This window comes from Asterias rubens, chromosome 14 (assembly GCF_902459465.1).
Source record: "Asterias rubens chromosome 14, eAstRub1.3, whole genome shotgun sequence".
Taxonomy (NCBI): Eukaryota; Metazoa; Echinodermata; class Asteroidea; order Forcipulatida; family Asteriidae; genus Asterias; species Asterias rubens.
This window is the reverse complement of record NC_047075.1, coordinates 3,677,526-3,692,554: the sequence shown is the minus strand read 5'-3', so window position 1 is coordinate 3,692,554 and position 15,029 is coordinate 3,677,526. Positions and strand designations below refer to the sequence as shown.

General features: G+C 40.8%; 2 protein-coding genes across 2 annotated transcripts; one reads left to right on the top strand and one right to left on the bottom strand.

The window, feature by feature from the left end:
• Window positions 1-1,591: 1,591 nt before the first annotated feature.
• LOC117299080 (gastrula zinc finger protein XlCGF26.1-like) lies at window positions 1,592-5,570 on the top strand. Its single transcript, XM_033782495.1, has 2 exons — window positions 1,592-1,704; window positions 3,310-5,570. The coding sequence occupies exon 2, from the start codon at window positions 3,323-3,325 to the stop codon at window positions 5,102-5,104; it is 1,782 nt and encodes a 593-aa protein (XP_033638386.1). The 5' UTR covers window positions 1,592-1,704; window positions 3,310-3,322; the 3' UTR covers window positions 5,105-5,570.
• A 1,593-nt stretch (window positions 5,571-7,163) lies between these two features.
• Window positions 7,164-14,450, bottom strand: LOC117299446. Its single transcript, XM_033782982.1, has 2 exons — window positions 14,324-14,450; window positions 7,164-9,095 (listed from the first exon to the last, which is right to left on the bottom strand). Exon 2 carries the CDS (start codon window positions 9,081-9,083, stop codon window positions 7,860-7,862), a length of 1,224 nt encoding a protein of 407 aa, XP_033638873.1. The 5' UTR covers window positions 9,084-9,095; window positions 14,324-14,450; the 3' UTR covers window positions 7,164-7,859.
• Window positions 14,451-15,029: the final 579 nt, after the last annotated feature.

The following is a 15,029-nucleotide window of genomic DNA, read 5'->3' as shown; positions in this document are numbered from 1 at the left end:
TTGTGGTAGGCCTACCCCCGACACCCATTGGCACTAGGCGTACCCCGGTCTCCGACACCCAATGGCACCCTGTATGTTGCGGTAGGGCTTACCCCCTTAATATCTCCGACACCCAATGGCACCCATGCTGTATTTTGTGGTTGGGCCTACCCCCTTAATATCTCCGACACCCAATGGCACCCATGCTGTATTTTGTGGTAGGGCCTACCCCCTTATCTCCGACACCTAATGGCCCCCATGCTGTGTTGTGGTAGAGCCTACCCCCTTAATATCTCCGACACCCAATGGCACCCATGCTGTATTTTGTGGTAGGGCCTACCCCCCTTAATTATCTCCGACACCCAATGGCACCCATGCTGTGTTGTGGTAGAGCCTACCTTCTCATCTACGACACCCAATGGCACCCTGTACTTTATAGTAGGGCCTACCCCCTTCCTTCACCCAATAACGCCCATGCTGTATTTTGTGGTAGGGCCTACCCCCAATTATCGCCAACACGATAGCAGTACTTTGTGGTAGAGCGGCCTACCCACTTATCTCCGACACCCATGCTGTATTTTGTGGTAGGAGCTCCCTATAGGCCCTACCCAGGTCGAAATTCCAGTTGAACCTAGTTAAACTGGGTTTAACTGGAACTAGTTGAAAACCAGTTGATAAACTAGTTAAACACAGTTAAAACCAGTTGCTTTAATATGGAAAATGGACAGAGACCTATTGGTTTATAATTTCAACCTAGTTGAACACAGTTAAACCTAGTCCAAACCAGTTGGTTAATATGGAAAATAGACGAGTTTGATCACTATCCAGTTGAACCAGTTGAACCAGTTGACCCCAGTTAACTAGGTTCAACTGGAATGTTGACCTCTGGGTAATCCCCAACACCCAATGACACCCGTGTTGTATATCGTGGTACCCCCTCCATACCCAAAGAAACCCTTGCTGTACTATTTTGTGGTAGGCCTGATTCGCCCTGCCCAGGTCAAAATTCCAGTTGAACCTAGTTAACTGGTGTCAACTGGTTCAACTGGATAGTGACCAAACTCGTCCATTTTCCATATTAACCAACTGGTTTGGACTAGTTTTAACTGTGCTCAACTAAATTATAAACCAGTTGGTTTCTGTCCATTTTCAATATTAAAGCAACTGGTTTTAACTGTGTTTAACTAGTTTATCATCTGGTTTCAACTAGTTCCAGTTAAACCCAGTTTAACTAGGTTCAACTGGAATTTTGACCTTCCCCCTGCGATACACCCAAAGATACCCTCACTGTATTTTGTGGTACAGCCCAAAGGACACCCAGAAGAGTCAATTTTGTGCAAAAAGTTTACCATTTTGGGGTCTCAAGTAATTTTAAATTAATATTATGACAAGTTACAACCTGGGAGATGTGCTTAAACTGTTTATGATACTTTATAAATGAGGGTGACTTTAGAGGGTGCTTTTTCCGGGGTAAAAAAGCAAAAATTCCAAACTGGCTGTATGACCTACTTATAAAAAAGTTTATAAGTTTCGCGAGACCGTTAGTTAACAGTATAGCGCCCTCATCGGCCTATACTATTATTGGACATTGAGCTGGATTTTGAAGATGGCTGCGCCCATGGATTCTGAAAGTTTAATCTTTTGAGACAAGCAAACATGGCAAATTCCCCAAAACAACTACCCTGAGTCGTAAAGTTAGTGATCCATAATTGAAATTCAATTCAGGTACGTACAGTGTCTCTCATATTCCATGGCATTTAACTGTCCATTCTGATTCTCTGTAGTGTTAGCCCCACTTGTTTGGCCAAGCATGGAGGTGTAGAATCTACCTCCATGGCTTTGTCCAAGGATAGCTGAATCCTTGGGGCTAATTCTCTGTCTGTCATGCCTGTGCCTTAGCCCACCTTGTTGAGCTTTTAATGGCTCAACAAGGTGGGCTAGCCTGTGCCTGTGCACTGGTCACTGTGTGGCGCTCCGATTGTGTCTGTTTTTGGTTGGGGGAATTTTTGTTGATTGTTATGCCATGGACTCCAATTGGACCCCCATCTAAACTGTAAAATGGAAAAATTTAACGACCTCGCCACCAACTTCCGGCCGTTTTTTTATTTATTTTTTATTTTGACCATTGACATTGTTTACAAACTCAAAAGTGTTACGTTATTTTTCTCTCTTTTTTTTCTGGATGTATATGTCGGTAACCCTTCTTCTCAGGTAAGACACAAATTCAGTGGTTTTGGAGTTAATTAACGGCGGATAAATTGGTGGTGAAGTGCGGAAATAATGTAATATAGTAGAACAAGAAGTCTGGGCGCACGCTGTACTCCTTTTTCGAAATTATTTGTCATACAACCGACTACTTCTAGAAACTATCCTGTGAGCAGGGGAGCCTTATAGTTTCTAGAAGTAACAATGATAAAATTTCGTAAAAAAGGAGCGCCCAGTTACTGGGTCTAAATTTTCTAACCCATCTCCCTCCATCTGACACTGTCTGATGGTCTGGAATTACCCTCCTGTCGACGGCGAAGCCTCCGTTGGCGGGAGGGTTACGTTATCGCAACTAAGCCTTGGCGGAAAAGTTTCCGAATGGCGCCACCACTTTTTCATTCGATATGAAATAATATAGTATCTAATTTACCTCAATGAGATATCCTTTTTTGTAAAAATTAGTGAAAAAGTGGTGGCGCCATATGGAATGTTATCCTTTATTTATACAGGCCTAACCCTAATTTATAGACCCAAACCTAGGGGAAAGTTTCCGTATCGCGCCACTACTTCTATCTAAATCAAAGGCCCTCATGGGGGAGCCTTAGCAGGCCTGTATGCTTCGTTTTTGAAAGGCCAAGGGCACCAAGGCATTTTCTCCTTTAGTAAAGGGCACCCTATGAGTAAATTGTAAATTTCTACTGGAGCATTTCAAGGGCACCAAGGCAATGACCAGGGGCAACGGAGGCAATCGCCTTCGTTGCCTCCGTGAAGTATCAGGCGTGCTTAGTTTCTAGAAGTATCATGCCACCACTTGTTCATTCGATATGAATAGTAATAATAATAATATAGTATTTAATTCATTTCCCTCAATGACTATGAGATATCCCTTTTTGTAAAAAATGAATGAAAAAGTGGTGGCAGGATACATGTAGGCCTATAGATACGTGTAGTTGTCCGCAAAATTCCAGGGATTTTTTACTACTGACTGCGTAGTTTATGTCGAACCCTAACACTTACACTATAACAGCAACAGGGGCGTTGGGGGCAAATTGGCTTCGTTTATTTACTCAGTGACTTATCAATCCTGTATGCAACTCATAATGTCGAAATTTGAATTTGTTTCAGGTCAAATATTGAGATGGCTGAGCCACTTAGTAGCCTGGGATTAATGCCAAATCAGGAAGTAGTTGAGGACGTTGTGGTGATAGTCAACAACCAAGCTAACCAGGACGGAACATCAATTTGCACAGAAACTAATGCAGGCATTGCAGGTGACTCGATTGATGTGGTGAGTGATGTGGTGAACAATGTGGTGGTGAGAACTGAATGTGTCCCACACGAGGTAGAGATTACATCGGAGGACCTCGGACATCTGTCAAATCAAGTTCTCACTGAGAGGGCATTTTCTCATGGCGACGGAGCACTCATAACACAGGAGCAACGTGGAGGCTCGGATCTTGTTGAAGCAGGCGAGAAACAGGTAGGAGAAGATGAGCAGTGCTGCCAAGTTGCTCAAACTGCTACGTCTACTACAGCACCCTTCATGGATACATCCTTGATGAGCACGTCTGAGGATAGGATGGACCCTGAGCTCATTGAAATAGCCGCGGCCATTAAAATGTTGACCAGTATGGCTGCATCGTCAAAGATGACTTTTGCTGAATCGGATCCTCAAATGCAGGCATCACTTCCGACAAGGACCAAGAATAAGTCGGAAAAGAAGTTAAACCGGGATAAAACCGATCGTTCTTGTGGGTCTCCTCAGCATTCAAACCAGCTCAGAAAAAGTAACCGGAATAAGCCAAATCGTACCAGTCCAATGTTTACGCATCATAGAACCAGCAGACCGTACAAATGCAGTCAGTGTGATCACTCCTACAAGAAGTCTAGTTACCTGACTCGACACATGAAGTCGCATGAACAGCTTTCGTTGACCTGCCGGTACTGCGACAAGAAATTCTACGCAAATAATATGCGAGTTCGCCACGAGAAACACCACCAAGTGCCATTCAGATGCATGGTTTGCGGGAAGGGTTACGGGGACCAGGCCGGGCTGGTGGTTCATATTCGCAAACACACAAACGAGAAGCCATTTTCTTGCAAGGAATGTAACTGCTCCTTCACCTCAAACAGTGCAGTACTAAGACACGAAAGGACCCATCTGGGACTTAAACCGTACGTGTGCAATGTATGCGGTAAGGCGTACACCCAGATAAACACACTCAACGATCACAAGAAGACACACTTTGACAAGTGGACCTTCGCCTGTACAACGTGCGGTAAAGTTTTCAACGCTCGCAGCAGCCTTAGACGTCATCGGGTGAAGCACCACCCCGAAGTAGAGACTCCAAGTGGCCGGAAATACCTCGTCAAGGTCACGACACCGGAAGTCGTTCTGGATCAATCCGTAATCGCGCAATACCAATGTAGATTCTGCGAGAAGACGTACGAGAAAAAGGACTCTCACCGGAAACATGAAAAGCTCCACACGGAACCGGAAAGGTTCACTTGCTCCTTTTGTAGGAAAGTCTTCACCGGCAGACAGGACCAAGTTGTTCATGAGAGGACGCACACCGGAGAGCGACCGTTTCGCTGCGAGTTGTGCATCAAAGCGTTCTCCTGCATGTCCGCACTGAAGAGACACGTCAAATCTCACTCACTGACGAAGGCATTCGAGTGTGGGCACTGCCATAAGACGTTTACGCGGGGGACGGGACTGCGAGACCATGAACTGATCCACGCGGGACACAGCAAACGTTTCCCTTGTCAGTACTGCGATAAGATATTCGCCTCTCGTTGTGCGATGAGAAGTCACATGACCAAGAAACACTGTAGCACCGGGGAAGACTCTATCACCGTGGTTACACAGTATGTGACTATTTCATCACAAACTTCAAGCCAAGATGTGATCATGTCGTAGCAGTTTATTAAATCTTGTGAAAAGCTAAGGTACTGTACACTGTAAAGTTTTCTGTTTTTTTTTTTTCAATAAGCCATGCAAGTTAGAAATGTCTGATACAATGGCTTGCTTAGTCACAAATAAGTTCAGGCCAGATACTTTACGATACCAAGGGGATTGCCTCCATGCCACTGGCCATTGCCTTGGTGCCCTTGAAATGTTCCAGTAGAAATGTACAATATCCTCAGTCATAGGGTGCCCTTTACCAAGGAGAAAATGCCTTGGTGCCCTCGCCATTTCAAGCATACATTGTACAGGCCTGAATAACCCCTTGAATTTGAACTGTTCAGACTCTACTATGAGACAATTAATACTATCAAATGGTTCACCGGGCAAGCTTTTGTAAATTAGCAACCTGCATTGAGTAAACCCTGGTACCATTGTCAGGCCTGATACTTCAAGCAGGCAACGGAGGCGATTGCCTCCGTTGCCCCTTGCCATTGCCTTGGTGCCCTTGAAATGCTCTGTGACAGTAGAAATTTAAAATTTCCTCATAAGGTGCCCTTTGCCAAAGAGAAAATGCCTTGGTGCCCTTGCCCTTTCAAAAACGAAGCATACAGCCCTGCATTGTGCTATACAGACATTTTTTTTAAATTGTGTAGAGCCTACAGGTGTTCACTGTCTCAGCAACTGTCTCATTTAGTCTGAGGACTTCAAGATTAAGTGCTAACTTCTGACCAAGCAAGTCATTGCACCAGACTGCAGTTTAACTGGCAAATGGCTTGGGCCGTGTCCGAAACGACGACTTCGGCTACAGCTACGTCTAGATCAGCGCGTCTACCAGTGTTGAAGAATAGGCAGACGCGCGCTATCTAGCCGTAGCTGTAGCCGAAGTCGCCGTTTCGGACACGGCCTAAGTTCCATCGAATCATTTGGGTGGGCACATTGGAAGTTTGTTGATATCTCATACAGGCCTGATACTTCATGGAGGCAACAAAACTGATTGCCTGATTGCCTCCATGCCCCTTTGTCATTGCCTTGGTCTTGGTGCCAATGAATTGCTCCAGTCAAAATTTACAAATTCCTCATAGGGTGCCCTTTACCAAGGAGAAAATGCCTTGGTGCTCGGGGGGTGAACAAAGTTCGGGGGGCGAACAAAGATATTGACAAAATTGGGAGAACACCAACATAGGGCTAGATAGCTCAGTTGGTAGAGCGCCGGCACGTTAAATCGGAGGTCGTTGGTTCAAATCCCGCTCTAGTCAATTTTTCTTTGTTCAATCCAAAATCATTTAAAAATGTACCCAGTCAGTTTCCCTTGTGGTTTATTATTTGATACTTTTATTTTCGAAACATCTTTCCAATCATAAAAATATGCATTTTATAACAAACGCTTACAAACGCTTTTTAAAGACTAACTCGACTGATCCAAGGCAACGTGTTCCTTTAAGTTTAATTATGTCACTAAGCTTATGTCACTAAAGCTCTAAAGTTAAACTGCATACAGTTCTAAGACATATTGCATCGAAAAAGAATGATTGTGAGCCAGTTGCTCTATGACATAGCAGGCCTTTATACTTCGTTTTTGAAAGGGCAAGGGCACCAAGGTAAAGGGCATCCTACATGTATGAGGAAATTGTAAATTTCTACTGGAGGGGCACAGAGGCAATCGCCATCGATGCCCCCATGAAATATAGGGCCTGACTTTGATGCAGAGTTTCTTACACAGAATGGACCAGAAATACATGTAGAAGGCCCCTCAAATAATGCAGATGAAAGCAAATTCAATTCCCATTCACCAATGCAGCCCAAACATCTTTATTTTATCTGCACAGATAAAAAAATCCCAACAACTTATACAATTATTTAGAAGTCAAAAGAATAAAGAGATAATGTATTTTTTTGTTAGCTGACCCACACAAATACGTTTAAAATATAATTGAATCAAAATAAAATGAGCAAGATTATTCAATGTTTATAATATTCTGGTGTTATTATAATAGTAAAGACACTATTGGTTATTGTCAATGGCCAGTCTTCTAACTTCGTGTATCTCAACCTGTGAACATTGAGCTCAATTGGTCGTCGAAGTTGCGAGATAATAATGAAAGAAAAAATACCCTTGTCACACGAAGTTGTGTGCTTTCAAATGCTTGCTTGAATGCTCCAACTCTAAATCCATCGAAGAGTGATTTTCCTTTTTTTATTATCTTACAACTTCGACGACCGATTGATCTAACGGTTTCACAGGTTTGTTATTTTATGCCTATGTTGAGATACACCAAGTGAGAAGACTGGTCTTTGACAATTACCATTAGGGTCCAATGACTGATACTCGTGAAATCAAGGGGAATAAGCTGTGGTTATGACAACAAACTAAATAATATAACAGGCGTGTTCGATTTCACAAAGATTTATATAAATATGAGATGAATTGTCGGTATTACCTGTTTCTGTTTAGATATTTTTCCTTGCTTAGCAAGTTTTTGCGCTTACAGGCTTTATGAAATTTGGCCCAGCATGCATGCAGTGGTCAACTAATGGAAAATTTCAATCGTACCTAAAGTTTTTCTTATTATTATTCATAACTCCAGTCCGAAATTGTTTTTTTCTGTGCATCAAAATTGCCACTGTCGTGGGTCTTTTCAAATGGGGGCTTTTTCTCTAAATCAATTCAAACATGGAAATCCTTAAAAGATAAATCATGATTTTGTTTTGTGAATGGCAATTCTATACTACAGAAAATAAAATTTTGGTCGGTCCTTGGTCTACTCGTCTAACACATTTTCAGCTCGAGAGAACCGCATTGTGGACTTGCTGACTTTGTCAAACAGCAATTGGTCAACTGCTGCTTCAGCTTGTTCACCGTAGCTTCCAGGGTCCGGGTCTCTGAAAACTGTTCCCCGTTGCGTTCGAACGTGAACTCAATCGGAACGGTCTGCTTCTCCGTAATCTTATAGATGACAATATCGATCCTTATCCCCGGTGGGCAGGTCGACGGCCAGGATATGGTTGACGTTGTAGAGGAAGTCTGGGTCTCTTCTGTCGAGGATGTTGACGAGTAGCCGAAGTGAAGATTGATGTCCAAAGAGGCCGACACAAAACCAATGTCCATTGAGACGCTCGACCCGATGTCGACTGCGAAGTCGAACGTGGATGAGATACTGGTTGTGGTCGACAGACTGACGGTCTCACTGGAACCAAGCTGTGCGAAGTCATTCGATGTGACTCCAGATCCTTGGTTCTCCAAGGTGAGAGACTTCAGGATGTGTGATTCGATAGGTTCAACCGTCTTCTCCGCGTAGATTGGGGTGTAGTCAACCAGCTTTGTCTGCGGCCTGTACATGGTCCACCGACCTATCGAATCCCTGCTCCATTTGCTGGTCCAGCATTGGAAGTCAGACAGCTTCTGTGGGACGCTTGTTGGTGTTTTCTGCCCGGTCATTATCGACTGAGCAACCTGACTCTCAGACCCAGCATTTCGCCTCTCAAACAAGAAGGCATCAGACAAGGAAGGACGAGTTGTCTTCTTCACAAACAGATGTAGATAACCGTAACCCCAATCGTTCTCAATGCCGCTCCAGATGAAACCTTCAGCGATTATATTCCCTTCCACCTCATCATAGGCTTCCTGGACACCCCAACCGTAGTCTTGCACCGTGTATGAAGACGTGTAGTCCATGATAACCATCTTGCTACCCATAATCTGGTAGTGCTCCTCATTCGGCTGGCTTGTACTCGAGACTACAAATTTCAGGAAACAGTAGGCGAGACCATTGTACCAGCAGAACCCATCAGGACCGTCAATCACCTTTCTATTGCTCTGACTACCCGAATCGAAAGCACCCCATTCATACTTGGTAGCCAACTTGCTGGTAGAATCTGCGTTGAAAACCTCATAGTAGCCACCGTGGATGTTGAAACCTCCGTCGCCACCACACGTCACTTCAACCAGAAAATGCGCTAACAAGCAAAGGGTGAGACCAAGTGGTGCCTTCATCTTGCAGTGATTCTGGGGAGGCAAAAGAGGAATTGAGAAAACATGGCCAAATCGCACAAATCTAATTTAAAATGGTCAATGCTGGAAAGATTTGTCAATCTTATTCTAAAAAAATAAAAAGTTTATTAAATTAACCTGTTTTCAGTTTGTTTAAATTTTTTCTGCTTAAAGATGCTATGTCAGATTTTTTGCTCCAAACACTAAAAACAATATTTATTTTGAGTGAATGGTATTTCAAAGAGTATCACCCGCTCTAACGAAAAAAAGTTAAACTTTTACTTTTAATGGTCAGGAACCATGACAAAAATTTAAAACGTTTCTTATAAAACACATAACAATTGGTCACGTGAGATATTGTCGGGATCCCGACAAAAACTAATATTCAGCACTTTATTTCACTGCTACTTATAATTGGCGGACTTTTTCGAGCAATGGCTCAAATGAAAGCTTGTAACTTTCTCGACCCCCATCGAAATACCTGTTGAATTTTAAATCAAAATTGTTGGGTCAAATCGGCCAAAAATCTGATAGCATCTTTGCAAAGTAGCTGTTCCGCATATTCATTACAGTACGTCGCCTCGCCAACTATATTTCTTGGCTAAATGCTGTTAGCTTTGCCTAGTCGTGGTTTTCCGCTTGGTTTTTGTTTGCATTCCTTTTTTGTTTTTTCCTGTCATTCTCTGAGCGCTTTGTAACCTTTGGAAAAGGCGATATATAAATGGTATTATTATTATTATTATTATTATTATTATTATTATTATTATTATTATTATTATTATTATTATTATTATTATTATTATTATTATTATTATTATTATTATTATTATTATTATTATTATTATTATTATAACGAATTACGAAATAATAGTAATCCATGAGGTTTTAATTGGCAGAATCTGTTATGTTGTTTGAAAGATAGCCATTTTCCATATCTATATTGTGGTTAACTATAATATTTTAATGCCATTATTTAAAAATTAAATTTTGTTAGACATACGTTTCTTTATGGTCTATAACAGAGTGGTTAACAATAATAATAGCTCCAATAATTTATTCTACTACTTCCTCGTAATATTTTAATGCCATTTTTTACAAATAAATTCCGTTAGACATACGGCACTTTATGGTCTACAGTGCGGTAAACAATAATAATACAGAGTTCAAGCACGTCGGAAACGGATAAGTTTTAAAAAGTTTCTTACTGTATTACGTCTTTTAACCAAAAAGGCATTTATGAATTGGGAATAAAAGAGTAGTGACTCATTCTTTACCGGCCGTTTAAAACCGTGCAGGGTCGTTGCCGTGTGATAAATTAAACGGATAAATTAAGTACTGGTCGCTACCCTTTTATTCCCTTTAAGCCAGTGGACACTATTGGTAATTGTCAAAGACTAGCCTTCGCAGTTGGTGTATCTCAACATATGCATAATATAACAAACCTGTGAAAGTTTGAGCTCAATCGGTCATCGAACTTGCTAGATAATAATGAAAGAAAAAAACACCCTTGTCACACGAAGTTGTGTGCGTTTAGATGGTTGATTTCGAGACCTCAAATTCTAAACTTGAGGTCTCGAAATCAAATTCGTGGAAAATTACCTCTTTCTCGAAAACTACATCACTTCAGAGCGAGCCGTTTCTCAAAATGTTTTATACTATCAACCTCTCCCCATTACTCGTTACCAAGTAAGTTTTATGCTAATAATTATTTGGAGTAATTACCAATAGTGTCTACTGCCTTTAATGCCATTTTTAAAACATTTATTTTGTTAGACATATGGCACTTTATATTAAAGAATGTGACATTTTAGAGAAAAAGAAGAGGAAAAGAAGAGGACTACATTACATTGCCCATTATGCCATTGTGCCAGGAAAAACCGACATCAAAAAACACTGATCCACCCCTGTAAATGTAATTCTGATGAATCCACTGTAGACATGGCCAAAACATAGATAATAATTCTATATTGTATATGGATACAATTTTCTTTATACGGAAATGTACTTTTGGACCAAAACTGTTGGACTTTGTCCGTTAAAATTATCAAGAATCAGGCCTCCCCAAGTTCAAACAACTAGTTTAAAGGCAGTGGACACTATTGGTCTCAAAATAATTTTTAGCATAAAACCTTGCTTGGTAACGAGTAATGGGGAGAGGTTGATATTATAAAACATTATGAGAAACGGCCCCTGCTGAATCAATGATAGTATTCGAGAAATAAGTAATTTTCCAGGAATTTGATTTCGAGACCTCGGAATTAGATTTTTAGGTCCCGAAATCAAGCATCTGCTGGAAAGCACAACTTTGTGTGACGCGGGTGTTTTTCTTTAATTATTACCTCGCTACTTCGAAGACGAATTGAGCTTAAATTTTCACAGGTTTGTTATTTTATGCATTATGTTGGGATACACCAAGTAAGAAGGACTGGTCATTGACATTCACAAAAATAGTGTTCTTTGGCACATGCTTTTTGAAAACGGGTCCTCTCACGCCGGCTCTGCTAACCGAATGGGCGCTTACGCCAGCAGGTAATTCAACGCTTACGTCAAGCGTTATATAATACTTAAAGTCACCTGGAAATATAATTTATTTTCGTTCAAACATAAGAGTATATGTTACGAACAATAAAAAATTTTTTTTAGTAATTGTTTGTCGATTTATATGTTTAAAAAATATATAAAGTTGTTTGGGGGCTGACTCCGCCTACCCCTTTTGTGACGTCAATCGAGGCAGACTTTGCCTGCAATGCGTATAGTAAACACACGTTCAAAGTAAGTCCAAGTCGTGAGTTGGTACGTTTCAAAAAGTGTTTTTCTGCATTCAGCAGCAATACACCTGGTCGGCATTGCCGGAAAAAAAACCCAAAAAATCTTTTTTTGAAACGTACAAACTCACGACTTGGTCCGTACATGTACTTTGCAATTGTGTTTACTCTACGCATTACAGGCAAAATCTGCCTCGATTGACGTCACGAACAGCGCCCTCTCGGGTCGGGGTCTACTCTTAAATTTGTAAATAACATAAGAACTGATTTTTTTAAACCTTAGTTAACTGTTTATTCACATTCCACTCATCAAAACACATTATATAAGTGGCAAAAGCTTTATTCTGAAAAAATACCACTTCCAGGTGACTTTAAAAAAAAAATTAAAAGTAGATTACAACTTCCGAAAATTAAAAATTTTTGAGATATCGCCGAACCCGGAGCGATGTCCACGCAGCAGGAAGAACAAAGGAATTAATACACATTCTGAGACTGAGCGTTCTATTTAACCTCTGGGGCTAAAAAAAACCGATTAATTTCGTACATAAATTATGTAAAAAATATAGGGCTTTTGAGCCAAACCACAATCATAAATTCGAAGTGAAAATTGTTCTCACAATGCTCTTAAATATGCCTACTATACCATCAAACATTGCTGTATCTAATCAAAGACGTAGGGTTTATATACATTCACCTTTAAGGATAAAAAATTTCAACGATGACTCTTTTTTTTTTCAGTAATTAAAGCCATTATACACTTTCGGCCAAGTCCCACATTTCGACGTCGTGTATCACAACTTATATAAAATAACAAACCTGTGAAAATTTAGGCTCAATCGGTCACCGGAGTCGGGATAAACTAACGCGAAAACCCACTCTTGTTTCCGCGGGTTTCGCCGTGTCATGGCATGTGTTTGAAATAAATCCGTAATTCAAGCTATCGATAATTGATATTGTTTTAATGTTTTCTCAAAAGTAAAGAAGAGAAGTCTTTCACCATTTCCTTCTGTAAACCCTGTAAATTATTTGTAAATCTGTGAACTTTTATTTATTTGTTCTGTACCGAAAGTGTATAATGGCTTTAAGGAGAAATTGGTGGAATTTACGGAGCTCTAGAATAGAATGTTCACAACATAGCTCATTTAAGTGTTTATCATAGTGATTTTTGTATTTATACTCTATTCGAGGATTGGATAAGCAGGCTTTTGAGTCATAGTGTAGTAGTACGCTTTTGTTTATCCTGGCCGTCTTAGAATGGATTGTTGTCCCTTCCTCTTCCTTCCTCCACATCCCGTACCTGTCCTGTACCCTTTTGTCTAATCCCGCTCCTCTAGTTACCCTGTACTTAAGTTACCTTTTTTGAAGTCTTATTATCCTTTGTTTTACTTGTATGTATTTGTTTTTGACACTGGCCGAATAAATAATAATAATAATAATAATAATAATAATAATAATAATAATAATAATAATAATAATAATAATAATGTTGTCGCATATACGCCACGAACTGAGTAGCCTTTTGTCAAGGCCTTTGTAGCTTGGGCAGCTTGATAGAGCCGTTATCCCAAGTAAAGCGTCTGGTATGGGAGACCACCCACAACTCGATTGCGGTTTATTATGGACTTGCTTGTACCCATGGATACCTGTGTGATATTATGTGTTTGAAAAAGCCACTTTAGCGCCACAGCAGCTCAGGGCTGTATACTCCCCCAGGGAGCTGAGAAAAATTACAGGAATGTTGTTGTCACCCCAGGGCACCGATTTGATGTTGCGCTTGACAAGGTATTGTAAAGTGCGCTATGTAAACCCAATACAAATCACGTGTGTACTGAGTTGGTTTAAAATCCTGCATAGCAGAGTTTCACGTTTCACAGAAATATAATTTCAATAGTTGTCATAAACTTGAGGGTTTTGTTTTGCAAAACGGTGCGTGCACAATTCTTTATGTTGTAATGAGGCCAAAATAAAGCGAATCCCATTGCCGTTGGTGTGCCAGGGGAAACACAAAACTTGTTTTCAACCGTTTGATTCTTCAAACCCCATAAAAATGTAGATAATTATACAACCAAACTAACCTCAGACAATTTCACTTTAGGATATCACCGATATCAAAATAAACAAACAAGCATACAAAAAACGCATCGGCCCAACAAAGAAACAAAAAATAAAACAAACACCACAACAAGCAAACCAACAAACAAACACACAAAATAAAACAACTCAAAAAACAACGAACGAACGAACGAACGAACGAACGAACGAACGAACGAACGAACGAAGGACTAAAGAACGAACGAACAAACAAACAAACAAACAAACAAACAAACAAACAAACATACAAACAAACAAACATACAAACATACAAACATACAAACATACAAACATACAAACATACAAACATACAAACATACAAACATACAACGAACAAACATACAAACATACAAACATACAAACATACAAACAAACAAACAAACTTACCTGTCTTGTCTGTAGACAGTTCTAGGCCGTTCTAGCAGCCGTTCTAGTACGAGCAGCCCTCGTCAGCGTTATGAATTTTTAAGGCAATTCTCTTCCTTTTATCTGCTTCTGGGCAAGGGCTCGATATATCGAAAACTAAAACAAAAGACCAACTGTACTCAGCGGCAAAATATATCAGACGTTTTAGTAAGTTGTGCGCAAGCCACGTGACCAAATTTCTGTGGCGCCCTGGCCAATCAACAGCAGTCAAGGGCAGTGATCTCTTTTGTGACCATGGAGGAGAAGGATTGTGATTGATGTTCATGTTGTGACTGAGTGCAGTTCTCTGGAGGGGGGGGGGGGGCTATGCCACTGACGCACCACCTTAGTACATTGAAAATAATCTCCTCGACTCGCGCGACGTGCCCAAAGCAATCCAAGCTAAAGTACATACAGTATGTTCTCTTTACGTAGGCATACACTAATTTTGAATTAGCTAGCTTCAATCAGGGAGCTCATCTGAGTTCAGTCTGACTACTTTCAGTATGTGCACCCTCGTATTGTTCACATTGCTCGCGAAACAATATTGACAAGAGTTATTGAATAAGCGAGACCGCCAATAATAATAGTTTGTAGACAGATTCTGTGCCCATCCCCCTTCCCACCCAAGATTCTGCCCCCCCCCCCCCCCCCCCCCCACGTACCCCCACCACCACAAACTACTTCT

Bases quoted from the DNA above. Each gene is read 5' to 3' on its own strand.
- LOC117299080 (XM_033782495.1), top strand. From the start codon at position 3,323: ATGGCTGAGCCACTTAGTAGCCTGGGATTAATGCCAAATCAGGAAGTA.
- LOC117299446 (XM_033782982.1), bottom strand. From the start codon at position 9,083: ATGAAGGCACCACTTGGTCTCACCCTTTGCTTGTTAGCGCATTTTCTG.